Source organism: Sphaerodactylus townsendi, linkage group LG01 (genome assembly GCF_021028975.2).
Source record: "Sphaerodactylus townsendi isolate TG3544 linkage group LG01, MPM_Stown_v2.3, whole genome shotgun sequence".
NCBI classification, from domain to species: Eukaryota; Metazoa; Chordata; class Lepidosauria; order Squamata; family Sphaerodactylidae; genus Sphaerodactylus; species Sphaerodactylus townsendi.
Window position 1 is genome coordinate 84745358 of NC_059425.1, and position 27553 is coordinate 84772910.

Below are 27553 nucleotides of genomic sequence, written 5' to 3' on the forward strand. Positions count from 1 at the left end.
CGGAGGAGGGCTGAGGAACAGACTGCCGGGGTTGTCCGCTCCTGCGAGCCGGGGAGTCCTTGTTGTTCCTCCGGGTCGCTCCGTCCCCGAGAAGAGAGGCCGCCGCCACGGCTGGGAAGGGGCCGCCGGCGGCCAATGCGAAATTGGCTGGTGCTTCTGTGCCCGTGTGCGGTCGGGGTCGTGCTGCACCTCTGGCTGCTGCTGCTCAGCTGTCCAGCCGGTGGCCCCGGGAAGCACCACCCGGCAGGTAGGGAGGGAGGCAGCCACGCAGCCCGCCTTGGTGTCGAGCGCCTTCGCCGGAGGGGAGGTGGGCGCATCTGTCGGAAGGGGACGTGGCACCCTTGTCCTCCCTGCCGCGCGGTAGATAATGGAGGAAAGAAGAAGCAGGTATATGGGGTGAGTCAGTGGCAGGCATCTCTCTCGCCTCAAACATGGGAGAGAAGGCGCCACCCGTAGCAGTCCGCTCTGGGGCTGGGACGTGACAGGAAAAGAGCAAACGAGTGGAGGAGACCGGGTGCTTCTTTCTCGTTTACACTTTTTGGGGGTGAATTCTGGTGGAGTGGGGAGAACCAAGAGGCCGAGCTGGCGGTGCTTCTGCATAGCGAGTTAGTGAGAAGGGAATATCTAAATATCCGCCCCGGCCCCCCCCCCCCACACACGTGCAGTTAACCCCAAAGGAGAACAAGCGTGCATGGAACGATCAGAATCTTTCTTCAGCATGGTTGCTGCTCTCATTTTGGTGGAGTTTCCTGGAAAAGTTCAGGTGGTTCAGTCAAAAGTTCAGGGTGGGTGGTTGGGACTCATGAGGCAGAGGATTGTGGTGGTGGAGGGAATGGATTTAGAGGCAGGGGCATATCTACAAAAAATGGCGTCTGGGGCAAGCAGTGAAATCCCCCCCCCCACACACACACACACACAATTGATACCCATCTTTTAGATAACAAAGGGATGTCCTGGTAAGTTTTGATTGATTGTAGTCTTTCTGATGGATTTTTGCTAAATAGCTCTACAGGTTGTGGTTAACTGTCTGTTCCCTAGTTACAATATTAACCCTGTGTGTACACCATCTCCAACCCAACTCCAGACTGGTTTCTTTCTGCCCTTAAAGGTCCCAGTAGGTACTGGAGTCCTTTCCAGCTTCCCTTGACCCTCCAGCTGCTTAAATTTGACCACCCCTCCTTCCACCCACATTTCAGAAGGGACAAACACTTTAAGTTCTAAAGATTACTGGGGAGTGGTAAACATTAACATGGCTGACTTATATCCTCTCCCTCTTAAACATATTCCCACACATGCACTCCACATTCCCGAAAGTGCAACTGCATTTAGCACCCAGGAAGACCCTTACTTCCTTGGTATGCTGTCGAGTTAATCTTCTGCTGAGATCTCTCTCTTTTTCTCTCCCTTCCTTTCAGAGAGTTTATTCAGGTCCCCGGTCTTATACTAAACATAGGTATATGTGTGTACACGTGTACACACACTTCCAGAAGTCATCTAAAGGGGGAGGGGCTAATTTTTAAAAGAAGAAAAGATAAACTTATCAAAGGGCACCCCAAACTTTAGAAAATTTGCTATTTTAGGTATTTTTGTTTTATTTTCTTTATTGAGGAGTGGAGAAGAAGAACCATCTTCTCAATTGCAGAAAAACAACTGGGGTAAGATTTTCCTTTGCACTGACTTCACTAAGCCCAGATGTCCACTAGTCTAGATGCTACATGGGCAAATCCCTAAAGAGAGACTCCAGTGGTGGAATGTTCGGTGGTATGAGATCCTAAACAGCAGCAGCAGCAATGGCCTGATAGAATTATTAAGGCAAGAGGTAAGCAGAGGCATTTTGCCATTGCCTGTCTCTGCATAACAACCCTGGACTTCCTTGATGGTCTCCCACCCAATTACTACCAGGGCCAATCCTTTGTAGCTTCTGAGAGTAGACAAGATCTGCTACTCTTTTAACATCTACGTTGCTTTTTAAAAATGAATTTTGCATATGGGTACAATCACTGCCTCTAAACAGCCAAATAAACTGGCCTCTTCTTCATCCCCTGCCCCCCAGAAGAGTTCGGTTGGCCAGGGGAGGAATCCAGATGGAAATCAAAGACTAACTGGATCAGGTGACTGACTTTTCTTCTCCTTACTTCCCACCCAGTTCTGTGTCCCAGAAGCCTCTAGCTGAACATTTCCCCCTTCCTTCTTAGCACCTGCATATCCTTCACAGCCACTTTCTTGGGCGATGCAGCAGTTGACTGAGCAGAGAATCTGGAAGGCACTTTGAAATTCCTTGTGGATGCTGGCCAAGTTCTCCACCACACAGCTGCTACTATGACAGATTCAGTGTGGCCGCAGGAGTTACTTGGAAACAAAAGCCTATTTTTTTTCTCTGCACTTGCCTCGCTAGCCCAGTTTGCAGCTGCCTTACCCGTCCTGCCCTTCCAGAGGAAAAGGCAGCAGTGCCAGCCAGCAAATGTGAGATGTGGGGATGGTTCTACTTTGGGACAGGGCTGGGAAGGCGCTTGCTGGGGACACTGTTGCCTCCTTCTGGTATAGACTCCTCCTCTGGGAGGGCAGGACAGGCAAGATGGATGAAAACTGCTGCCTGGAGGTGTCCCAGGCACCCAGCCCCTGCCATTTTCCACTTTTGCCTCAGCTGGCAGGGCTACCATCTGCCACCAGGGTGCCTCCTCACTTGCCTGCTTCCCTGCACAGGCAGGTGGGCGGGCACTTCAGCGAGCAACTGGGCATCCTGGACTGAAAGGCCTGCTCCTGCACTGCCCCTGCAGCATGACTTCTAGAAGCAGGTAGGTGCCGGGCTTGGACTGGCTGTTTCGTAAAGGGGGGCCCCGAGGTACACTCCACCACTTCTGCTCTTTGACCTGGGATGAGCCATGGAGCTGCCCCAACTCCTTGCTTGGGGTGGGAGGGAGAAGTGGTTGACTGAATGCACCCCCTACATGGCCTATGAGAGTTGTGCCTAGGGCTCCTGTTCTCCTGGCCCTTGGTTCCACATTTGTTTAGGGGGCTGAATGGCATCTTTCCCCCAAAGACTTCAAGAGGATTAGAGAATGGAACATAATAAGATATGAAGTAGAAGCCAAGAGCAATATGGAAGGAAGGGCAACAGAATACTTCTGCCTGATTTGTAGGAAAAAGAATTGGATGTAAAATATCTTAACGGAATGATGTTCCTAGTGTTCTCTCTTGCACATTCAAAAGCAAGATCTGAAATCAATAAGAGTTCTTCTCAAGTAAGTGGGCTTGCAGCCGTAGAGCCATTGAAGGTTTTGTGGTAGGGTGGCTGGCTCAGTATTGGAAAATCTGTTTTGTACACAGGTTCATTCCTTGGTGTGTCTAGTTAAAATGGCCAAGTGATAGGTACTACCTGAGATCCAGGAGAGCCCCCACTCTGTTCACAAGTTACAGTGACCACATAATGAAGAGCCAAAGTGGTACAAATGAAACTGAAGACCTGTACCTGCACATGGAGTTTTAAATCACATGATCTGTTGTACTTGTGTTGAATGTAGCACCAGAATTGCTCAATGCACTGTAAAGAGAAATTAAGTGTACTCTTTACTCAGATTGTATGTGAATTCACTGCTGACAGTCAGAGTAATGTTCTCAGAAGACAGAGGCCTTTTCTGCATACTTATTTTTGCTCCTTTTGCTCCTGCCAGTCAGAGTAGATGAGATAAGACAATGATAGCTTCATATGCTTAAATCTTCCATCTCTGCCAGACATGAACCACACTACTTTTCAGTTGTTCGAAGTGCCTAACTCATCTTAATGTCTGATAAGCAAGAGCCCTCAAGTACTCCTTGTCTGCATCAGTGCAACTGCTTAGACTTTATTCAGGAGTACATTATGAAGAAATTGATATTTAGATAGGTTGCTAAGTTTAAGAAGAACTGTATGGCACAGCTTTCATTAATTTTGAACCGGGGAACATTTAACTGATTAAGAGTATGTAGATGCATTTTTAATATAATGAAAAGTCACCAGATCTATTTATCTTGAGCCAAGTCTTCTTTCATTAGAAAAATAATTGCACCAGTAACCCAGATTTCCCATGAGAGTTCCCTAAAATATACACTCTTCCCAGCCAAGTCGCTGTTAATCTTGAGACGTTGTCTGGCAATATTTTATGAGAAATGGACTCTGAAAGGGGTTTTGCTTTGTATACTTCTGATTTTTATATACTCAGATAATCTCTCTAAACCAATAGTTGGGAGCAAGATTTTCATGGATTTAAACACAAAAATAAAAGTGTAAGATAAGATTTCTATCTAGAGTCAGTAATTTGGATTGAGATGTGATGTCTTGATCTGTAAGTGGATCTCTAAGGATATTGCAGAAGGTCCTCAGTTTAGTACTAAAGTGTGATGAGTCTTTCTGTTCTAATGTTGCATCTTGTTTGTATAAAATTGATATGTGCTTGCTTTTAGCTGGAATGCTCCCACTGGTGGGCCTACCTTCTCACTTTTGCTCTCTAGACTGGTAGGAGAAAGGATTGGGGGCAGAAATGACTTACCATGGAGTTTCTGGAGATGGTCAAAGTCACCTGATGTCATGTCCTGGGTTTTGGCAGAATGTGACACCACACAACATCATTTCTGACCCTGTCATTAATGCTCCTAGGGATGCCAGTAACTGGCCTGAGATCTCTAAAGTTTGACCCACCTGTATACTGATGTTAATTTGATTCCAGACGTCTGACATTTCCCAGTGGTGTGGTGCTAGAGGACAGAATCGAACCTTGCGTGACCTAGCATTCCTTGCAGAAAAGATAGCAGGGGGGAACCAGTAGTAATGAAAATTTCATGGTCATAAATGTGAATATCTGGGAAATGACTCTATGTAAACGTTAGTGCAGGGTGGATTCAACAGTAGTTCTACTTTAAAAGGCAAATATGCATATCTTTCCAGTTTGATTATATGCCTAAGATTGCTTCATATGCAGTGGTTTTAGCATGTACATATTTTGTACAGTGTACCTTGAAATAATCTTTGTGTTACTTAACACATGTTTTAAACTATTTGAGAGGTACGCATATCCCACAGGGAGCTCCATATGCCTTTTCTGCATACAAAATTGCATGTTTTCATGACACAATGTATGAAACTGCCCTCAGAAGTTAGCCCAATGTATATATGGGTCTTTGAATAGTATCACTGGAGGTAAATGCGATTTAAAACAATAAATTAGGGTGGAAAAATCAGAGAGTGCTGTTGAGTAGCTCAAGTAATATTGAAAATAGCTCAGGAGATAATTTAAACTTATTTACTTTTTTATGAATCAGTGCATCCCTCTGGCTTTTTATTTATTTATTTATTTTTCTATTTATAAACCGCCCCATCCCCAAGGGGCTCTGGGCTTCTTAATGAGAAGTGGTACTCACCACTTACAATGGCTAATGTAGAGTTTTCAATAATGTTTATACTATAAAAAGAAAGTACCACAAATATTAAGATCACTATTTTATTATAACAATGCTTTTTTTTAAATAGGAAGAGAGGAAGTGGTATTGCAAAATAACTGAATTTCCAGAAAACCTTTTTGCTATATTCATCTGGGGCAACCAGGCCCGGAATATTAAAAGCTGACTACCTGGCGCATTCCAAGAGAAATTTTCCTTGGTTCTTTAATATGAACTTTTCCCAACCCTTATCTCATCTGTGCTTGTGATATTTATACCTAGCTTATTAAGAACATTATGTTTTACTGTGTGTACTTTGGAGAAAGGATTGTTCTCAGAAAACGTTAGCAGACAACATTTGCCTTCATGCCTCTACCCTGACTTAATCCCCTTCATGAATGGCTGAATACATAATATGTTTAATCTTTCTACATCTTTAGCTTTTTTGTAGTGCAGGAAGTCTTATTTTATTTAGCCATTCTTGTTTCTTCAGGAGAGTATCTTGCTTTCATAACTTGGCAAATGACAATCTATTAATTAATTTTAAATGATAATCTCCAGTCTAGAGGTTACTGGAACAAAATTCAGAACTGATTTCTGATATGATTTCTGGAGTAAATGGAATTTAAATATCCATTCTTTGCTCTTGAACAGCTACTGCCATTTTCTAGATAAAATCTGTTTGCCTACTCATATGTCCACTAGGTATGGGGAAAGGTTGCTTGAGGAGTTTGCAATTTCAGCATGATTCTTCTGATGTGTTATAAATTTTAGCTAACTCCAATAAGATAGGTTCCACAGGTATATTTACATAACTAATGAAAACACAATATTGTGACTGTAGGGATCAGTGCTTGAAGCTATATGTCACAACAATTTCTTGCATGCATTAAAGGCAAAATAAATATGTTAGTAGAACATGGATATAATTTTGTTGTTCATTCTAGTCAGCCAGAAGGTAAGCATGAAGTCACAGTAACATGTTTGTTTCCTTCTTTGTTCACAGATAGGAAAATCGCACTATGGAACATAGTCTAAGACAGGGGTAGGGAACCTGCGGCTCAAGAGCCGCATGCGGCTCTTCTGCCCTTGCACTGTGGCTCCACGAGCTGAGCCGCCAGCCCCATCCTTGCCCAACCTGCAGGCAGCAGGCTGGGGCACCAACTGCCCACCGGTCCAGCTGGGCCCGCCGCTTGAGCTTCCCCTCTGCGCATGTCGCCCGTTGGGCCAGGCGGGTGCTTTCCCGAGCTGCTGGCCTCATCCTTGCCCGCCCTGCAGGCAGCAGGGCGGGCGCTTCCATGCGCTTCTCAGAATGAGCGGAGTAAAAGGTTAAAAAAACCCCTATATATATAGTGTTATCTTCATTTTACATGTCAAAAATTATTTGCGGCTCCAAGTGTTTTCTTTTCCTGTGGAAAAGGGTCCAAATGGCTCTTTTAGTGTTAAAGGTTCCCTACCCCTGGTCTAAGACATTGTATCTGGAACATGAATTGTAAAATTGTAAATCTTTGGGGACATAATAAAATTAGATTTCTGAAACTTCCTTTTCTGTTTTACATGCAGTAGTTGTTCTAAATTGTCTTGGCATTTAGCTGATTTGTCATCTTAATTTTTAAAAAATCATTCTCAAATTAAGCAGAGTGAGATGAAAATGATTTCACGCCAGTGCTAAATATAAGTCTTTCCATTACAGAGTAATTGATTGGAAATAGGTCAGGAATACATGCAATCTGCTTTCCCTTATTGGTTTTGGGATTCTTGCCACATTTATCAGGTTTCACTTCAGAGAGCATCTTTAGTAACTGGTTTTTTGTACATTTATTTTTAGTGAAGCTTTTTGCCATTATAGTTGAAGACTTACATAAATTGCAAACATACGGGAAAACTGTGGTTACCAGTTCCTGAAACTTTAACAGGGCAGAAGCTTGTCAGTAGATTAAATGGATGTTTTGGGCTGCTCATATTATAGCCTTCATTCTCAGTATGATAGTCTTTGAATCATATGTAAACTATACCTATGAGTGTTTTAGGATGATTTAATTGTTGTCTAATAAGCTGCTTTGAAAACTTTTGTTGAAACATGTGATGCTAATATTGTAAATTATTAAATAAATTGTAGGGGAAAATGTCAATATGTGTGGCACTACAACAAATATGGAGATGAACAGGATTTTTCCTGTTGGTGTTACTCCAGCTGCTTGTGTGTCAATCTTGCAATTTGCAAATATGCAAAATTACTTAGCTGAAGTCCTTATTTCCTTATCTATTCAAAATCTAGAGAGTATTCTCCTTTTTAATATTAAGTTTCATTTTGATATAAATTTGGATTGTTTACCTTATAAGAAGTAATGTGACTAAATCTTGCTAAAGAGGACACAAATATGAGCAAATTTCAGTCTGATGGCTATGGGCCAAATGGGATTTAATAGCAGCCTCATGTCTGCCATGAGAATGCCACCACCATTTAAAAATGATTTTAAAATTCCAGAAGGGGTTGGGTCTGCAGCATGGTGGGCTGAGGTGCTTTCCTCCCCCTGTGAGGGAGCTACCTTTTTTGGCCCTTGAAAAGGCATGGGGATACTACTGACCTGATCAGGATTAGACCATTGTGGTACTTTTAAATCATTTTTAAATGGTGATGGCATCCCCATGATAGACAAAAAGATGCCGCCACATCTAGCTTGCCCTATTTTAACCTGCTGTGAAGAAGGAAAAAGGAGTCTTGTTTGGGTACTGTGTGGTTTCCGGGCTGTATGGCTGTGTTCTAGCAGCATTCTTGTTTGCTTTAAAGAAAGCAGATTTGTTGAAGCGTAATAAGCTTTTGTAGGTTACAGTCCACTTCATCAGATTCATTCGCTCACAAAATCTTTGTTTCAATAAATTTGTTCTTCTTTAAGGTAACACAACATTGAAACAAACAAACAATAGCTCAAAATCTGTTCTCCTAATAGAGGCACTTTTCTTTGGTGCTTTCCATAGGATTAAATCCCACAAAAGTATCTTCTACCTTTTTAAAAATGCTGACCTAATTCCGTTTGTGTTTTTTAAAACCTTTTTCCTTTACTGGTGGTTCATTTGAAAATACTTTAGATTTGAAGCGGCATATATTTGCATGCTTTTTTGGTAAGTCATTATCCATTATATACTTTCAGGTCTATTGGCTATCTTCCCTCACTGGAAACCGAAGCATTATGATGTCATTGTAGGGGTACTGTCTGCAAGACACAATGAAGAGTTGCGTAATGTTATAAGAAGCACTTGGTTCAGGCATTTGAAGCAACATCCAGGATTAAATCAACGGTAATACCCAGTATTTACTTGTGCGCTCTCTCTCTCTCTCTCTCTCTCTCTCTCTCTCTCTCTCTCTCTCTCTCTCATATGAAGCCCCAAGCCTAATACTGATGCTAACACATGTGAGATGATTGTCTGATTTAGTTGGTATTAGTTAAAAAAAATTGCAATCTTTACAAAAAAAGTTGAGGAATTCCAGGATAGAACAACACTTTGAACATTCACCTCTCAAGTCTTACCTTCCAGGATTGTGTAAGCTTCCTGAGACTTGAGCATGCAAATCCCTCTCTTTCAGCTGCTTTCAATATTTGGTCCCCTCTGGAGCATTTTCACTTCTCAAGATGATTTTTTCGATCAACCCCCCCTTCCCATTTTTTTTCTGCATACGTTATTCAGACCCCTGCCTTGTTGATGAATGATTTGGTTTGACTGTTTTCATCATCCAGACTCTGATTAAATATTTTACTTTGTTATAGAAAGTATTCTTCTCAGTCTTCTGACATGAAATATCCTAACAAAAATTATTCATCTGCTTGACTGTGCTTTTCATCTTTTCTTTTTTAAAAACTTGAATTTCTCTGGTAGTTTCTAGAATTGCTGGAGTGTTCCATGATGGCACTTAATTGTGTATTAAAATATGCATTAATCTTAAAGAAAAAATGATACTAAAATGAGGCTAATGAGTAGAATAAATTTGTGTGCTAATTTTATTGACTGTTTAAAGTTTGTGTGTGTGTTAAGTGCTGTCAGGTTTCTTCCAACCTTGTGAATTAGTTACCTCCAAAATGTCTTCTCATTAACAGCCTTGCTCGAGTCTTGCAAACTGCGGACTGTGGCTTCCTTTGTTGAATCAGTCCATCTCAGTTTAACATATAATTGTTGTTAATGATTAATTATGGGGAAAATGCCTTTTCTAAAGACAAAACTGAAATATCAATGATCTCAGGTGTATTGTGGAATCCTATAAATACCGTATATACTCATGTATAAGTCGAATTTTTCAGCACATTTTTAATGCTGAAAAAGCTCCCCTCGACTTATATGCGGGTCATTAAATTTTTTTGTATGTTTTTACTTTGCTGGCCAGCAGGGGGTGACGTTGTTATGCTAGAGGCACCAAAATTTCAGGGTACCCTCAGAAGACTCTCTTGATGATACCAGCCAAGTTTGGTTCAGTTTGGTTCAGGGGGTCCAAAGTTATGGACCCCCAAAGGAGGTGCCCCCATTCCCCATTGTTTTCAATGGGAGCTATTAGTAGATGGGGCTACCCTTTTGAGGGTCCATAACTTTGAACCCTCTGAACCAAACTTCACCAAACCTGGCTGGTCTCATCAGGAGAGTCTCTTTATGATACCAGCCAGGTTTGGTGAAGTTTGGGTCAGGGGATCCAAAGTTATTGACCCCCAAAGGGGGTGCCCCATCCCCCATTGTTTACAATGGAAGCTAATAGTAGATTTTCCATTTCTGATAATATCCCTCTTAAAATCTAAGTTGGGTTACATTTGGACATACAGATGATGATGAGGAATCCAGTTTTGAAGGATTTTAACTCTTGTGTTTTAGCTTGGTTGCTGGTTGAGCTAAGGTTTTTGTACTTTTAAAGTTATTGTTGAGACCATATTGTTCTTGTTGACCCTCTTTTCCACTTACAGAACATTTAACCTACTGATGCCTCGATTGATGCTGCATTTCCCACCCTCGACTTATACGCGAGTCAATAAGTTTTCCCAGTTTTTTGTGGTAAAATTAGGTGCCTCGACATATATGCGGGTCGACTTATACACGAGTATATACGGTATATCCTAGTGTGTGGGGAATAGATATTTGCCTTATAGTTAGTATTCTGAAGATGGTAATATGGGAATCAGTAAGTCTTCTTCATAATGACATTTTAGTGTCCTTGTGAAGTTCATAATTGGTTCACGTGGATGTGGTGTGCCAGTGGAAGATCGAGAAGATCCTTATTCATGCAAACTTCTTAATATCACCAATCCAGGTATGAATGTCAGTGTTTTTTTGTATTGGATAACTGGTAATTTGGCATAAGTATATTCGAAACAGAAAGTCTTGAAAACTGTACGCTTATAGCTACCACAATTTTCTGCCCACTGTTATGTTAAAAAAAATTGAAAGGTCCATGTGACAGATTGTTCCTTTGTGTTAGACCGAGCCATGAAATAGTCTGTAGTCTTACCAATCCCTCTTACTTTCAGGTAAATTTATTAAGGATTAATATGTAAACTACTTCTAAGTGTATTATCTCCTGAACTTGTCAGTGATGGTAATTAATATGGAGACATTCTGTACTTTGTATGATAAAGAGTGTTCCAGTTTTACTGGATCTTGATCACTTTCTTCCCTCTTTAGATAGGCTTGTGTTGTGCTCTTTTTTTTAATAGTCCTGAATCAAGAAATTGAAGCATTCACTTTACCTGAGGTTGATACTTCAGTGCTTTCTGAAGAAAAAATTGTCAGTGTACATTTCAAAGTCCTTTACCCGATCATTATCACAAGTCTTGGGGTTTTCTATGATGCTAAGGATACAGGATTCCAGAGAAACATCACAGTGAAACTGTTCCAGGCAGAACAGGAGGTATGATGCTATAGTTATTGTAGTAGAATGAAATAAATCCACAGCCATATTAAATCAGACAAAGTTAAGCATGGATTGCGGGAGAGGCAAAAGGTCTTTGTGAAGAGTGAACATGCATTATGGGTTTTGTAATGTTCTATTTTTTAATAGGTTAGTTTTCTTAGAGGCAATTAGGTATGATCAGATAGTTTTATTGTGGTATGTGGAGATCTGTATGCAGTGTGAGCATTTCAGAGGCTCCAAATGTTGCAGTATGTTGCGGGAGATGATTCAGTCATGATCTCTTCTGCCAAAAAAACAGACTAGCAGCTCATGGCACAGAAAAAAGGAGCATGTTCTTTTCTTACTAGGCCATCCAAAAAGATACGCCAAGCTAACTTTTTGGAACAGCTTTGTTTTTAAATCCTATTATTGAACAGTGTCCTCATTTTGAGGGTGCTTTCAATGTTCTACTTGGAATTTTATTTTTCATTCAAACCCTAAATATAAAAATATGGGCAGAAGTCCCTAGAAGCTCTTTTTAAGGTCTACAGAATTTTGCAAGCTCACAGGGCATAGCTCAAAGAACCTCTTGAGCCTGGGATCAAGAGAGATAAAAATTCCTTAGGCTGTCTGACCGCTCTGTCCCACTGACCTACAGCTTAGGTAGAGTCAGTTGTATGTAAGCCCTCTCCGAACCCACATGGCTCATACTCAGGACACCCAGATACAGAATCTTTATCTATATTAACTTAATTGGTGTGAAGAGTTTGGTCAGAGAAGCTGAGAAATTTCACTATTTCCATGCTTCCAAGTCTTGGATCTTCCCTGTTTTTCTGTTGTAAACTAGCTCAGGGAGTAAGGATATATAGTATTATTGCTAAATGTGACTTACTAATTTGTTGCTTTGGTTTTGTAGGAGGCACTCTTCAGTGCTCGTTTTAGTCCTCCTAGTTGTGGAGTACAAGTGAATAGACTTTGGTACAAACCTGTAGAACAGTTCATTCTGCCTGAGGTAAGTGCAATTTCTAACCATGTAGTTTGATTTCCCCCACGGGAGTTTCAAGTTTGTTCAGCCTTTTCCAAAAGGTGTTCCGTTACTGTTGGCTTTGAAAGTGTTCTGCAGTGTCACACATTAGCACCCATTTAGCATAAAGATCAGTGATTTAATTTGTTATCCTGTAAGTAAATGAAATCTCCTTACAAGCATAATGATTTAATGATGAGGGGAAATAGCATTCATGAGCATAGCAATGAAATAGGTCTTCATGTGGAAGAGATCAGTTTTATATTGATAAAGTAGGGTTTGCTCAAAGGGTGTAAAGAGAAGACATTAGTGACCCATTATATTCCAGAATTTTATAGATTAAAGCTCTTTCATGGATTATAAATGGATAGTGGATAGAGTCAAATTCCATGTCAGCCAAGGACTATTTGTTGGACCATTTTCTGTCTATAAAATTTGAACGTTAGCCTCTGTCATGGCTAGCATGGTAATGAATGAAGCAAGAGAACACCATTATGTCTCCTGGAATAACTTCCATGGAAGTAACTGTTCTTTTAATAGAAATGCATACAAGACAAGTATAATGAAAGCTAAGTTCAAAAATGTACAAATAGTTCCAAAGTATTTGGTATATGTCAACATTAATCATTTTAAAGTAATAATTAATGTGAAACATGTATGTTGACTGTGGTGTGGTACTTTTATGCTTCTATGATTACTTATAGCTTCTCAGTATGTAAAGGTTGCTTTGCAGAAACACAAGAAACTAGCATCAAGTGGTATCTCACACATATATTTTATGTTAATTCCTACTTGTTAGTGTCAATTGTTAGTGTTAGTGTCAATTGCTACTTGGGTGTCCCCCAAGGATCCGTTTTGGGACCAGTGCTCTTTAACTTATTCATAAATGACCTGGAAGTAGGGGTGGGTAGTGTGGTGGCCAAGTTTGCAGATGATACCAAATTATGTAGGGTGGTAAGAATCACAAAGGATTGCGAAGAGCTCCAAGCGGACCTTGATAAATTAGGTGAGTGGGCTAAGAAATGGCAAATGCAGTTCAATGTAGCTAAATGTAAAGTGATGCACATAGGGGCAAAAAATCCAAACTTCACATACATGCTACAGGGGTCAGTGCTAACAGTCACAGACCAGGAAAGGGATTTGGGCGTCTTAGTTGATAGTTCCATGGGAATGTCAACTCAATGCATGGCATCTGTGAAAAAGGCAAACTCTATGCTGGGGATCATTAGGAAAGGAGTTGATAATAAAACTGCAAGGATTGTCATGCCCTTATATAAAGCAGTGGTGCGACCGCACTTGGAGTACTGTGTTCAGTTCTGGTCACCACATCTCAAAAAGGATATCGAAGAGATAGAAAAAGTGCAGAGAAGGGCAATGAGGATGATTGAAGGATTGGAGCACCTTCCTTATGAGGAGAGGCTGCAGCGTTTGGGACTCTTTAGTTTGGAGAGGAGACGTCTGAGGGGGGATATGATTGAAGTCTATAAAATTATGCATGGGGTAGAAAATGTTGACAGAGAGAAATTTTTCTCTCTTTCTCACAATACTAGAACCAGGGGGCATTCATTGAAAATGCTGGGGGGAAGAATTAGGACTAATAAAAGGAAACACTTCTTCACACAACGTGTGATTGGTGTTTGGAATATGCTGCCACAGGAGGTGGTGATGGCCACTAACCTGGATAGCTTTAAAAAGGGCTTGGACAGATTTATGGAGGAGAAGTCAATCTATGGCTACCAATCTTGATCCTCCTTGATCTCAGATTGCAAATGCCTTAGCAGACCAGGTGCTCAGGAGCAGCAGCAGCAGCAGAAGGCCATTGCTTTCACGTCCTGCATGTGAGCTCCCAAAGGCACCTGGTGGGCCACTGCGAGTAGCAGAATGCTGGACTAGATGGACTCTGGTCTGATCCAGCAGGCTAGTTCTTATGTTCTTATGTTCTTATGTCATGTAGGACTCTAGCAAGGAGTTAACAGTTGATGTCCAGATTGTGAATTATTTTGGTGGTTATGGAACAAATAAGGGTAGCATGTAACTTTGCTAACAGAACTGCACTAGTGTGTTCCTACATAGTGTAAGGAGGAAGGCTAATAAGGTTGAAAAAGTGTTCATTAAAACAAATGTTGTTTTAAATGCATGTCATAGTTTTTGGGTAAAGCAGATTACAGGAGATCCAGCATAGTATACTGGTGAAGAATGGTAGACTCTAATCTGTAGAATCTGGTTTGATTCCCTAGTCCTCCACATGAAGCCTGCAGAGAAACCTTGGACCAGTCGCAGTTCTCTCACAGCCCTCTCAGCCCCACCTAGGTCAGAAAGTGTCTGTTGTGGAGAGAGTGATTGTAAGCTGCTTTAAGAAAAGTGGAGTATAAAAACCAACTTCCTCATTGACCTGTGAAGAATTTAATCCTTTGTGTTGAGGACAAACTGCCTTATAGATTATCATTAGGTATTGACATAAAAACATTATTATAAATGGGCAGTTTCAAGGCTTTCTTTCTGATCAGTCTGGGAAATGAAGCCTGCTGTGCTGCAGTGGCATCACAAGTGTTCAGGCTCCTTTGAATGGGAGACAGGGAGAAAACGACAGGTGGCAACATTCTAGAGTTAAGGAATATTTTAGTTATTAATTCAGTAGTTTGTTGAGTGCTAAATAAAATGTTTATGCCTGTAATCTGAGCCTTGATTTTACAGAACCCTGTGTATGTATTCTTCTGTTTCTAGAAACTGCAGTTTTAAGACTCTGGAAGAAATATAGTGATATAGCTTGTCTGTGTAGCAGATTTCCTAGGGTGGAACAGGGGAGCTAAGAACACTGTTTTTAAGAATGGTTTAAGTGTTTGGTTTTTGTTGTAACTGCCTTCAACTTCTATTGAAAAGGTACTTTTAAAGCAGGGATTTTCAGATTGTGGCTGGGCTTCATAGCCAGCTGTAATTTTCTAATCACTAGCTTTAAAGTTGCCCATAACAATAACATTATTCCCCATAGCAATAAAATAATTTCTGATTTAATTGACACTTGTACTAAGTGTGTTAATAAAAGGAAAATAATTATTCAAACTTTGTTTAAAGTAGCAGTTTTAGTCTCACACCAAATACAGACTTCAGACTTCTGTGATCTATTTTGTTCTTAAATAAAGCCCCAAGATCTGCCGAACCAGAATCAGGAATAAAATGATAGCTAATGGGTCAAAACCAGGTGCGAGAGAGTGGGTTCAAAAAGTGATTCAGTCATTATTTTCTTTTTTGCTCTTCCAGGAGAGCTTCACACACTGCTTAAAAATTATTACTTATCCCTCCCTCAAGTATGGTAGGATTTAAAGTCACCAGAGATTCTGAGATTCCATACCCTTCAGAGGATACCTGGGGTACAGAAAGATCTGGGGAAGAGAAACAGAGACAAGAAAGAGGCAGACACTCTTATAAAAGTGTCTGGGGCCAGCAGCTTCACATGTTAGTAGGAAACAGAAAGGACGAAACCAATCACTTAAACAGAAAGACTGAAGACTTCCCACTTACAGCAAAACAGTTAGAATGGATTGATGGATTAGTGCACATTCGGGAGTGGGGGGGCACTTTATCCACCAGGGTCAGAAATTGGCATGGTGCAAAGCCTTTTGTAGGAGGTTATTCGTACGTTTTTAGAATTACTTGATGGATTATAATCTTGACCCATTTCATTGCTATTAATGCATACATGCCATCTTATATATACCTTCTAAATTGTAAATGTGACAATTGAATTTATCTTACAAGCATATTTGATATATAGATCCAGATTGTCTGTGGCTCTTTTTCATGGGCTTCTGTTCAGGTTGTGACAAACATTTGCTTCCATGTAATGTGTGAGGTGGCCGTGTGTGTGAGAGAGAAATAATATGACTCTTTTTTTTAAAGGAGGGGGAATCTGACATTCACTAACTGTGCCTGGGCAAGTTTAGTGAGGTCTTAATAGGAATGCTAGGAATTTGTAGAATGTGGCAGCCTGCCTCATGCAGCTATGGGAGGGGAAGATCATATTTAGCTTGTTCAGTTCCTGTTGCAATTAAGGCTTTGTATTATTAGCTATGAACCTTGGGGGTTGCCTTTCTGTTCCTAGAGACTGCCTGGAACTCTGTTTTAAATAGTGGAGAAGGAAATGGCACAATGTATAATGGAGTGAGTGGGTAGATGTCATCTGTCTTCTTGTTTGAAGCGCACCTGTCCTTTTGGTATTCTAAAGGAGACCAACAGAGGTAAAAGAAATAACTTCATAACAATCAGTTGTCAGACCAAATTAATACTGCTTTAGAAAGCTTCAAACTGATTGATAAGAGAAACTACAGCCAAAATAAACAGTCAAAGAAATTGAATTCTTTTAGAGGCTTGTTTTAAAACAATGTTTGCTTGTCTCTGATTCAACCATATCTATTGTTTGTATATTGATGAGTCAGAATAACAATAGGCATCGTATTTGACATTTTAAAGAAAGCTGTTTTTGTCAATACACCTGTTCAGTTGTGTTCATCAGTGCAAAGGCTATGAGGGTGGCATTTAAATGTGAAAAAGTAGATGATGTATCAGATGAGCCACAGACATTATCCTTTCTGTAGCCCTGAGTTTTTCATTGGACAGCTTACCAAAAAAGAACAAAAAAAGCTGAACGGCAGTGTCATTGATAATTTGCCTGCATACTTCTGTGAGCAGAAAAGGGCTCTGGATTTCAGTGCATGTTAGAAATATAAGTTAATGAAGTTTCTGCAAAATATTTGAAGTTTCCTCTTTGTCTTTTCCCCTTCCTGTTCCTTAATAGATGGAAAAACCCAGCGTGAAATCAAAATGTATAAATGACTGTGCAGTAAACTCTCTAGAATTTCATAGATGAAAAGACAGACAAGAGATGATGCTCCTGTATTAGTTCAGTACTCAATTTGTGTATTGCTGAAAGCTGTACTCTGTTTTGTGCTATGTGTGGATATTTATACTTCAAGAACTTGCTTTCTGCTGATACAAGATACTATTTGTTTTTTGGGCTGGAGACCTAGGTATAAAGTATGGTTAGATCCTACAAACCACAAGTATTGGGCACTTTCAGTTGTGGGTCTTTCCTCCATTCTCCCCACACTCCCAAAGCAGACTGAAAAGTCTTCTCCCAGGTGAGAACAGGAGAAGAAACTGTGGTTAGTCTGGAGTTTGTTGTTTTTCTCCCCGTGTCACTGAAGTGGAGTAAGTGATATATGAGGGAAGCATACGCAAAAGTATGCTAAAAGAAAAAGATAGTATGACCTGCCTAAACTTGCATGGAGCTATAAAATAGGGGGATAAGCAAATTAAAGCAAAGTGGTATATGCAGTGTGTTTAATCAGACTGACTAGAGCTTTCTGGAAGAGACCATTGAGGTCCAGTAATTTGACTTCCTTTCTACTATATGTCACTGAACTATTTTAGCGTTGATTTGTTTGACTGTACTTTCTAAAGGCAGAACTATATATTGTTTGAGCAGACATGAGGTTTCATCCTACTTTGTGGTGATTAGGGCACTTAAAGGAAAGATTTGGCTGATTGAGCTGTCTGGGATCTTCGTATCTTTGGGACCACGTCTTTCCATACTGCTCATGGAGTTTCTCCAGTAGAAACCTCTTGGTGGTCCCTGGCCCCAAGGATATTTGGCTAGCAACTAATAATGAAACCAACCACCGCCAGTCCGACTGCTACTATCAGCTACACACATACAACAATACTCCTGTGTTGAGCTACACTATTTACTTAGTGAAGTGAAAAAGTAATAAAGGTGCCTTAATAACCTAGAACAGTATGAACATACAAAACCTTCCACCATACAAAAAGTACACAAAGCATGTATGAACCAAACAATTCCCTTAATAACAGTCTTGACTGCAATGATAGGGAATTAGAGTGATGCTGTACTACTTTGGAACCACGAAGAAGTACAGCATGAATCTAGCATGAATCCATTTAATTTTGCTGACCCCCCTCCCAACTTTGTCCCCTCTCCTCCCCTACCCGCACGGTAACTGATTTTATGGGGGGACAGGTATAGCTAGATTGTTAGCCTGAACTGGGACCCGCAATTGGATACCCAATTAATCACCATTTTGGATGATAAATATCTTGTATTTTAATGGTTTAAATATTGTTATTTTTTAAATTAATGTTATGACTAATTTATTTTAAGCTGTGTTTGTAAGCTATCCTGAGCCTGGCTATGGCCAGGAAAGGGCAGGGTTTAAAATGTAAAAGAATTAAAATAAAATAAAATACAGTTCCAAACTCCTCTTGCACCTTCTACTTTCCACCTGTGGCCATTTTTCATTTCTGGTACAGAACTCCTCTGAGAAAAAAAAGCAACCTCTAAAAACTACTAAGAGGGGGAGGGATTTGTAGGGGAAGGTTTAAATGTCCTTTACTGCTCACACTGTGGCATTTTCCATATGGTCCAAATATCCCGGGATGGGCATGAGAGGCTTTCAGCTTGTAGCTGCCACTCAAAAACAACAGCCAATCAGAATGTGGGACACTTGCAGTGTGAATACAGAAGTCCCAGGCTCTAGCCAAAGAAATGTGAATATTTCATCCCGGTCTTAACTCGATTCCTTCATGGAAACATGCAGCTGTGCAAAGGGAGGAGCCAGGATAAAATTATCCCGGAATTGATGATCCTGGTTCTACCCCGGTGTAATTATGCCATGCGGAAAACACTTAGATACTGCAATTGCTGCCCCTGCTTTTGCATTAATATTCTGAGGAAACTCTTTATTCCTTTGTAATATCAGTTTTCACCCTTAACCATGTATCTAGGGCTGTGCCCAATGTGATATGATCATAAGTGGGTTCTTTTTAAAGCTTATCAAAGATGCAGACTTAGAAATAATTTTTTAGACAGCAAAAAAAGTTCCTTGGTTGCCTTTATGCCATGAACCTTTATGCCCTACAAAAATTTATACTGCAACAGTTTGCAAGTGTAAAATTGACTGATAATGAATTAAAATAAAAGAGGCGTTGAACATAAACTAGCAGATGATTTCGCCAAAAAAATGATGGTAACAACTGTACAAGGGATTGACTTTGAGGCTTTTGTTGAGCTTTGATACTGATAGCATATATTGCATGACCCACAGATGGTTTTATTTCATTGTTCTGGCAAGTAGGTTAAAAAAACAACAACTTCTTTCAGGTCTGTTACCAAGTACCCTTCTAACTCTGATTTTCCTTTATGTTAAATACAGTATTTAGGGTTCAAGCAGCTGTTTTCTTAGGTGAGGCTTTGTACAGTAGAATTAAACTGCAATGCTTCTATTTTATTAAACCTTCCAGAGAGCCTTAACAGACTTGAAAAATCTATTTACGTAGTGTGTTGGTGTGTATGTGCATATATAGATATGTTGTTAACACCAAGTGGTGGATTATTTTGGCAGAGTTTTGAAGGCACTATTGTGTGGGAAAGCCAGGATCTTCAAGGCCTTGTGTCTAGAAATCTTCATAAAGTGATGGTGAATGATGGAGGAGGCGTCTTCAGAATCACTACGGTTGGTCTTTTATTCCATCTGCTTTTTATAATGACAGCACTTTGGTAAACATTTTATTTTATTTATTTATTGTTTAGTTTTCTATACCGCCCTATCCCCGGAGGGCTCTGGTGCTTAAATTTTTATCAAATATATTTTGATTGCATTCAAGTTATTTTCAACACTTATTGCTACTAATTTTAAACATTGGTAAAATCCATTATCTTTTCTCTCATCTTACTGCAAAAATGCTGGTTTATTCTCTTTTTCTTTCCTAGCTTGCATTCTTCAGTTTCCTTCTTCTTGGTTCATTCTCTTTCCCAACTTAACTCAACTACTCAGTTGCAATCAATTGAGAAAACTCAGCAATCAAGGAATAAGAGGGGAAGTCCTCCTATGGATTAAAAACTGGTTGAGAAACAGGAAGCAAAGAGTGGGTGTAAATGGGAAATTCTCACAATGGAGAGATGTAAGGAGTGGTGTCCCCCAAGGATCCGTTTTGGGACCAGTGCTCTTTAACCTATTCATAAATGACCTGGAAGTAGGGGTGGGTAGCGTGGTGGCCAAGTTTGCAGATGATACCAAATTATGTAGTGTGGTGAGAACCGCATAAAGGGGATTGCGAAGAGCTCCAAGCGGACCTTGATAAATTAGGTGAGTGGGCTAAGAAATGGCAAATGCAGTTCAATGTAGCAAAATGTAAAGTGATGCACATAGGGGCAAAAAATCCAAACTTCACACTACTACGCTTCTACAGGGGAGTCAACAGTGCTATCAGTCACAGACCAGGAAAGGGATTTGAAGTCTTAGTTGATAGTTCCATGGGAATGTCAACTCAATGCATGGCAGCTGTGAAAAGGCAAACTCTATGTTGGGGATCATTAGGAAAAGGAATTGATAATAAGAACTGCAAAGATTGTCATGCCCTTATATAAAGCCGTGAATGCGACCGCACTTGGATGTACTGTGTTCAATTCTGAAATTACATGCACATCTCCAAAGGAATATTGAAGAGATAGAAAAAAAGAGATGCAAATCGAGAAGGAGGCAATATAGAAAGGGACTGAGGATAGAGAGGACTTTGGGAGCACCTTCCTTATGAGGAGAGGCTGCAGAGTTTGGGACTCTTTTAGCTTGGAGAGGAGGCGTCCTGAAGGGGAGATATGATTGGAGAGTCTATAAAATTATGCATGGGGGTAGAAATATGTTGACAGAGAGAAATTTTTCTCTCTTTCTCACAATACTAGAACCAGGGGGCATACATTGAAAATGCTGGGGGGAAGAATTAGGACTAATAAAAGGAAACACTTCTTCACGCAACGTGTGATTTGTGTTTGGAATATGCTGCCACAGGAGGTGGTGATGGCCACTAACCTGGATAGCTTCAAAAGGGGCTTGGACAGATTTATGGAGGAGAAGTCGATTTATGGCTACCAATCTTGAACCTCTTTGATCTGAGATTGCAAATGCCTTAACAGACCAGGTGATCGGGAGCAACAGCCGCAGAAGGCCATTGCGTTCACATCCTGCATGTAAGCTCCCAAAGGCACCTGGTGGGCCACTGCAAGTAGCAGAGAGCTGGACTAGATGGACTTTGGTCTATCCAGCTGGCTTGTTCTTATGTTCTTATGTTCTTTTCTCTATCTCATTTTGTTCACATTTTTCCTTTATATTCTCCCTTCTAGTTTCTTATAATGTCTGGTGTAAGCTTCTGCTTTACACTTCTAAAATCTGTACATTTGGGCTCTTCTTTCTTTTCCTTCATTGTCTCCACCCTGCGTTTATTTAGGCTGTGCTTCAGTTTCTTTTACTTTTATTTCAAGTATCTTCCTTTTTCTTTTTATGCACCTTTTCTGTGGAGCTCAGTGCCCCACAATACCAGTTATATTACAGTAACACTGTTCCAGTGTTCCACTTCTTTTTTCTTTACAATTTTTTTAAAAAATGTATTTAAATGTACCTGCGTTCTCAAACTTTTGACCTTTGGCTTCTGTATCTCCTTCTCTCATCCTTTCCTTTCCTGTGCTTTACTCCCTTTACCTACCTTTGTTATCTTTTTAGATTCTAAGCCCAATGGAACTGATTCATTGTCATCAGTATTTTGTTAAGAGTGTCATAAATATTATAACTATTACTTGTTGGCAAATCAGAATGTTGCCATTGGATCATTTCCCTTCTCCCTGAGAATTTTGAACGTTTCTCGGGCTGTACAATTATACCAATCTACACTTTTAAAAAAACTCTCCAGGGATGACATAACATTGAGTGGCTAATTACCAGTCAATCTTCTGAGGTTATTTTAAATTGTGTTCTCAGCATAAGACTCTAGGTCACAGTTTTATCTAGAACAAATTGTTTTGAATTATTATAACAAAATTCAAAAGTGCTAGGGAAAAAATAGAAAAAAAGTTTCTACATGTGTTTATATCTTGAGTACTGTGTCCTTCTGAATTCTAAATATATATATATAGAGAGAGAGAAGATTATCACTAAAGTGAGGGGACATGTCTGCTGGTCAGAGTGATTCCTAGTGGTCTAGGTGGGCTGATGGTCTGACGTGGTATAAAGCTGTTTCATAAGTTCATATAATTCAAAATTATTTCTGAGGAGTGGTCAAGAAGAAACTAATATAGATACATAAAATGTGATAAAATACCAGAAAAAAAACAAACTTTTTCCTTTTTGTGTAATGTAAATATTCCCTGAACAAAGTATTTTAGATTTTGTTGCATGGTTGTATATTAAAAGGTATAAGTTCAGAATGACAGAAATGTAGCAATGTGTGGAATTCATGTAGTGGGTGTCATGGCATTTTCTTCTTTCTAATTCACTTCCTGTTATTACTGTTGGAGACTGAATAGTATGTTGTATGCATGGACCAGTGCCTATCTTGTCAGTATTTTCAAGTTAATGTTCCAAAATATTCTCCATGCTTGACTGTTTCTTTAAAACTCTATTGGATGGGAAAGAGTAAGAGGATAATCTCTAGCAGTTGGTTTTTATGTCTCCCTAGGGAAGCTGTTAACAGAGTTTTATTTATAACCTTTCATTTCAGTTGTGTAGTAGCTGGATTTCCATCATTAGTACCGGACATGATTCCCTTTGGGATCCACAAACAGCGATTTAAGTATTGGCTGCTGTGGGTTACTGCTGTGGGCCAAATTAGACATGATTTTAAATAATAGGCTGATGCAAAAAAAATCAGCAAATGTAGCTTCTTTAATCTCCCATTGTAAAGTCTAATAGAACTTACCAGTGTCATGATGTCACAATGTTCCAAGTCCTTAATTTCACAGTATTCTTATTTATCCTGTTCATATCATCAAAATACTCAAAAGGACAACTGTGCATATCTTATTCCCTCCATGTTCAAGTGGAGGACATTAGCTTGGTGTTTAGAGTTGGGGACCCTGGCTTTTGGAGAATACTCTAGTTACAAAACAAGAGAATGTGTAGAGGTTGGGAGGCAGATACATGATGGATTGGATCCGGTGCCAGATTTTCAAATGCACTAGACCAGTGGTGGCAGAAGCATGGCACTCCAGATCGTATGAATTCTAATTCCCATCAGCCCCCTGCCAGCACTTATTGGCCTTTAGAACTCTGGGAAATTTTGCACATGTGGAAACACAAGAAAAAGACTATGGTAGGCACTTTAAGTCAAGTATATGGTATCATCGCTTGCATTTCCTCTTGTGCAATCAATCCTGGGGTTTCATTCAGTGAACCTAGAAGGTTCTTGTTTCTGGAAATGGCTGCAAGGAGTACAGTGCAGGAGACAGAGGAGATAGTTGTTCAAGGTCTTGTGTGTGCATATGTCATTGTGTATATGGGCAAACAAGGATGAGAGCGGGAAATGTTGCACAAGCTATTCGCAGTGGAATTACATTAAATAGATTTCTTTTTGCACTTATGCATCATTGAACCCAACCTACTGAGCTGACAAACTTTTGAAAAAATAATAGGATTTTTATCTTTTACGCTCAAGTCCACTTAGTTTACAATAAGCTTGACTCACCTTAGGAATCTTGTCTTTGAATGCTACATGAAAGAGAATGTTTTCCACTGACAACACAAAATGGTCCATCTTCCCTTGCTGTGAATAAAGGCTTTTACATCCTTCGTGAGATGCAAAGGTCATGGACTAAATTTACTTCTGGGCAGAGGCGTACAGACATAAAACAGGTGGTGGTGGTGCTGGCAGCAGCTGGTGCCAGGCCAGGAGCCTCCCGCGGACCCCCCACCTCCATCAGAAGCCGCACGCAGGCTGCTTGCAGCCTCCGGTAGAGGTGGGGGATCACAGCAGGAGCCGGTGCCAGGCCAGGAGCCTACTGTGGCCTCCAATAGAGGTGGGGGGGGGGGCCAACAGCTTGATCATGTGGGGGCACAATTTTTCACCCCCCACGTGATCAAATGGGTGGGGCCAAGAGACATGGGATACCCCATGTCCCCATGGGCTCCTGCTTCTGGGAAATGAACAGATTGCAGCCATGGTACCATGATTGTCCATTAGTTTGTGATTCACTGAAGCTGCTGGCGAGAATTAGGCGCATCTTGATCAGGCTGGATGCCTTCCCTGAACACAGAGATTCGAAGATGGATTCTACAAAATACTTACACAAGTGGACAATCGTGAAAACTGAAAAGCACTCTGATTGATTTTCTCCATATGTGAATTTCAAATGACATTCAGATGGGACCTCAAATGGGACTTCTGCAGTCTCTCAGGCAAGGGACTTCTGTCTATACATTCATTTTACTCAAATTCAAGTTAATGAGAGAACCCTTGCAAAGAGGGCAGTAGCAATGTAGCAGAGTTCCTGTAAAAGGTATATCTCAGTAGTGGCAATTGTCATTTGTTAAAATAGTCACGTCTCACAATTCCTCCCACCAAAAAGCATTATTGAGGTATTCTGATGCAGTATGGATCTGGGGAATACATACTCTTATGCTGCTTATCAATTAAAGTTTTATTATGAATCAGTTACAATTGGTGCAAGTTTGTTCCAGTTCTTCGGCTGCATGGTTGCCACAGTGATGCCCCACTGCTCAATTCTGTACTGTGCAAAAGCACAATGAAAAATCACTCATTGGTGAGTTGATGTTGCCAGCATCCTCTCACTGATTCAGTCTGCTGAGCCTGTGGTGAATATTGGGCTGTGTTACATGGCACCAGCACAGAAGTTGTTCCCTTTCCTCACCTTTATATTCTGACATGGTATATGGGCAGCCCAGTTCAGAAGCTTTGGAGGCCGTTAATGGCTTTGCCACCATGCTGCCTCCTGAGGATTTTCAAACTGTGAGGAGAGGCTGTAAAACAGGAAAAAAAAAAAAACGGCCACCAGGAAAACACTCCTGAATGGAGTTACATCCCCCTTTCAGGTCCTTTCCGGGATGCCTTGGCTGACTCTTCCTTTGCACCAGCATCCACTTGGACACCAACATAGCTGCATAGCGGCATCCACTTCCAGGTTTGGCTGCCACAGAGCTGTGGGGTGCCTGGCCCCCAGTGTCTTTGCCTTCTCTGCTGACAGAGGTGCCACTTAAGTTGGTGGAGGGTACAAATATGCCAGCGCGGCCCTTTATTGGCCCATTTGCTGCCCTTCCAAGGATTGGGCTGTAAGTGATTTTACTTTTAAATTCCAAAGAACTCGTTTGAATAAGTAAATGCTGATTCATGAGTGATGTGTATATCAGAACGTTATGGTTTTGAGGCTTAAACACAATTGTCTCCCTACATCATATCCTGATTTTGTTTTCAAGTTGGTTTATTTATTCTCATGAGAAGTATTAGAATGGAATAAAAGATTTCCTTAAGGGATTTGTGCAAGGGAACCCCCCCCCCTTACATGTCCAAAGCTCTGCCCCCGTTTGTGGGTTTTTTTGTATTTTTAAGTGTTTTTTCAGTTTTTGACCTGCAGGGGATGCAGTTTTTAGGCTAGCAGCACCAAATTTTCAGGGATTTTTTGGGTGACTCTCCTGATGATACCACCCAGGTTTGATGAGGTTTGGGTCATGGGGTCCAAAGTTATGGACTCCCAAAGGAGGTGCCCTATCCCCCATTGTTTCCAATGGGAGCTAATAGGAGATGGGGGCTACACCTTTGAAGGTCCATAACTTTGGATCCCTTGAACCGAACTTCATCAAACCTGGGTGGTATCATCAGGAAAGTCTCCTAAAGATACCCTGAAAGTTTGGTGCTGCTGGCTGGGAGCCCAACCGGGGGGGGGGCAGGGGAGTCTGCTGCCCCGGCCTAGGAGTGTTGCTTTTATAAGCACTGAGGCCGGGGCAGGGCTTGGGGAGGTGTGGCCATGCCCCAGGGGCGGGTGGTGGTGTACCCCCCCGAACCCACCCCATTAAAAATCTATACCTACATCCCTGGGTTTGTGATGCTTGGTCTCTGCTAATCTTAATGAGTTGGGGACAGAAACCCTTGAAGCATTCATGAAGAATCTAAATTGTTTAATTTTAATGAGGAATTCAGTTTTTTAAAGAAATACAGAAAAACAGTATCTTTATATGTTTAAAAAGTGACCAAATGAACCAGCTGATGACTGTTGAACATTATTATTCTTTACAAAGAGTGCTGGGCATTCTGATTCTGTGAAGGGATTTGGGATGGCCAACAAAAAATTCTTGGGTCACTTGCAGCCTTAAATGTTTCAGTGTTCTTGTCAATCAAAGCTTTTCCAAACTGTTTTAGCACTGTATTATAGTTAAATATGTAGGAAAAACTTAACTAATTCTCGTATCATTAATTACTCTGTAAAATAGGCAGGGGAAGGATCATTGCCCCATGAATTTACACAAGGCGTGGAGGGGATTGCAGGTGGTTTTATTTACACAATTCAAGGTGAGTATTCAAATATTCTGAACAGGTTTAATCCAGAAAATAGTTATGTTGGCTGATGAGCTTCACTCCATTGAGTCTAAGATTATATATAATATACTCTATATCTTAGTGGTCATGTACAAGTTTATGTATTATGGGATTTTAACATCTGACTAGGAATAGTTGTAGTGTCACTGGCAAGTTGCAGCCTGCTCTCGTAGATGGTGCACGGCCATGTGGTGCCCCAGCTCCCAGGGATGCTTTGAGGTTTGTCAGAACTTAGTATCTGAGGAAGCATCATTTCAGGGATTTTTTAAGAATCATATTCTAATACATAGAAAAAATTATTTCTATTTGTAGCAAATGTGGGAGTACACATCCTTGACATTTCACATATCTAATTTGCAGAGCCCAATTTATTTATTTTTTACTTCAGAATAAATAATCAACATTGCAAAATAGGACAGGCAAAATTCTGCCTCACGGGTGGTGGTGGCAGCTGTTCTTCCACCTTCTCCAGACCAGTTTCACATAACTGTAGGGTTAATGGTGGTTGCTGTTGCATCTTCTTGCCACCATATTGCCTGGTGATTGTTAATTGAAAAAAAGGAATTCCAGCTTCTGCTATTTGTGCTCTTCTTTTGGGAGAGGGGTGGAGAGATGTGCTGCTTTCTCGCAGTTTAAACTCCATGGCTGTGTAGAAGGAGAGGGGCAGGAACTGCTGATGCTGCCATCACTGGGTGCTTGCCCACTCATGTGATTGGGCAGTTGCTGCCGCATGTCCTCTCCCTTGGCATGGAAACCAAGCTGCCCAGCTGAGGATGGGGGAGTGGTCCATGAAGGGCAATCCTCACAGCTGCCTGGAGAGGAGGAGAATGTGGGGTTGGTTGCTGCCACTTCTATTCAGCGATGGT

General features: G+C 40.8%; 1 protein-coding gene across 4 annotated transcripts in view; it reads left to right on the forward strand.

The window, feature by feature from the left end:
• Positions 1-27553, forward strand: part of B3GALNT2 (beta-1,3-N-acetylgalactosaminyltransferase 2) — a 46150-nt gene continuing 18597 nt past the window's right edge. For 2 of the 4 annotated variants that reach the window (XM_048485833.1, XM_048485840.1), the window contains exons 1-8: positions 1-396; positions 2054-2111; positions 8565-8712; positions 10599-10699; positions 11103-11296; positions 12195-12290; positions 19718-19828; positions 26582-26660. In XM_048485833.1, the coding sequence (XP_048341790.1) occupies positions 136-396; positions 2054-2111; positions 8565-8712; positions 10599-10699; positions 11103-11296; positions 12195-12290; positions 19718-19828; positions 26582-26660 (1048 nt within the window). In that variant the 5' untranslated portion in view covers positions 1-135. Of the gene's footprint in view, positions 397-1608; positions 1656-2053; positions 2112-8564; positions 8713-10598; positions 10700-11102; positions 11297-12194; positions 12291-19717; positions 19829-26581; positions 26661-27553 lie in introns of all 4 variants that reach the window. The other 2 variants (XM_048485857.1, XM_048485846.1) reach the window with 2 other exon arrangements.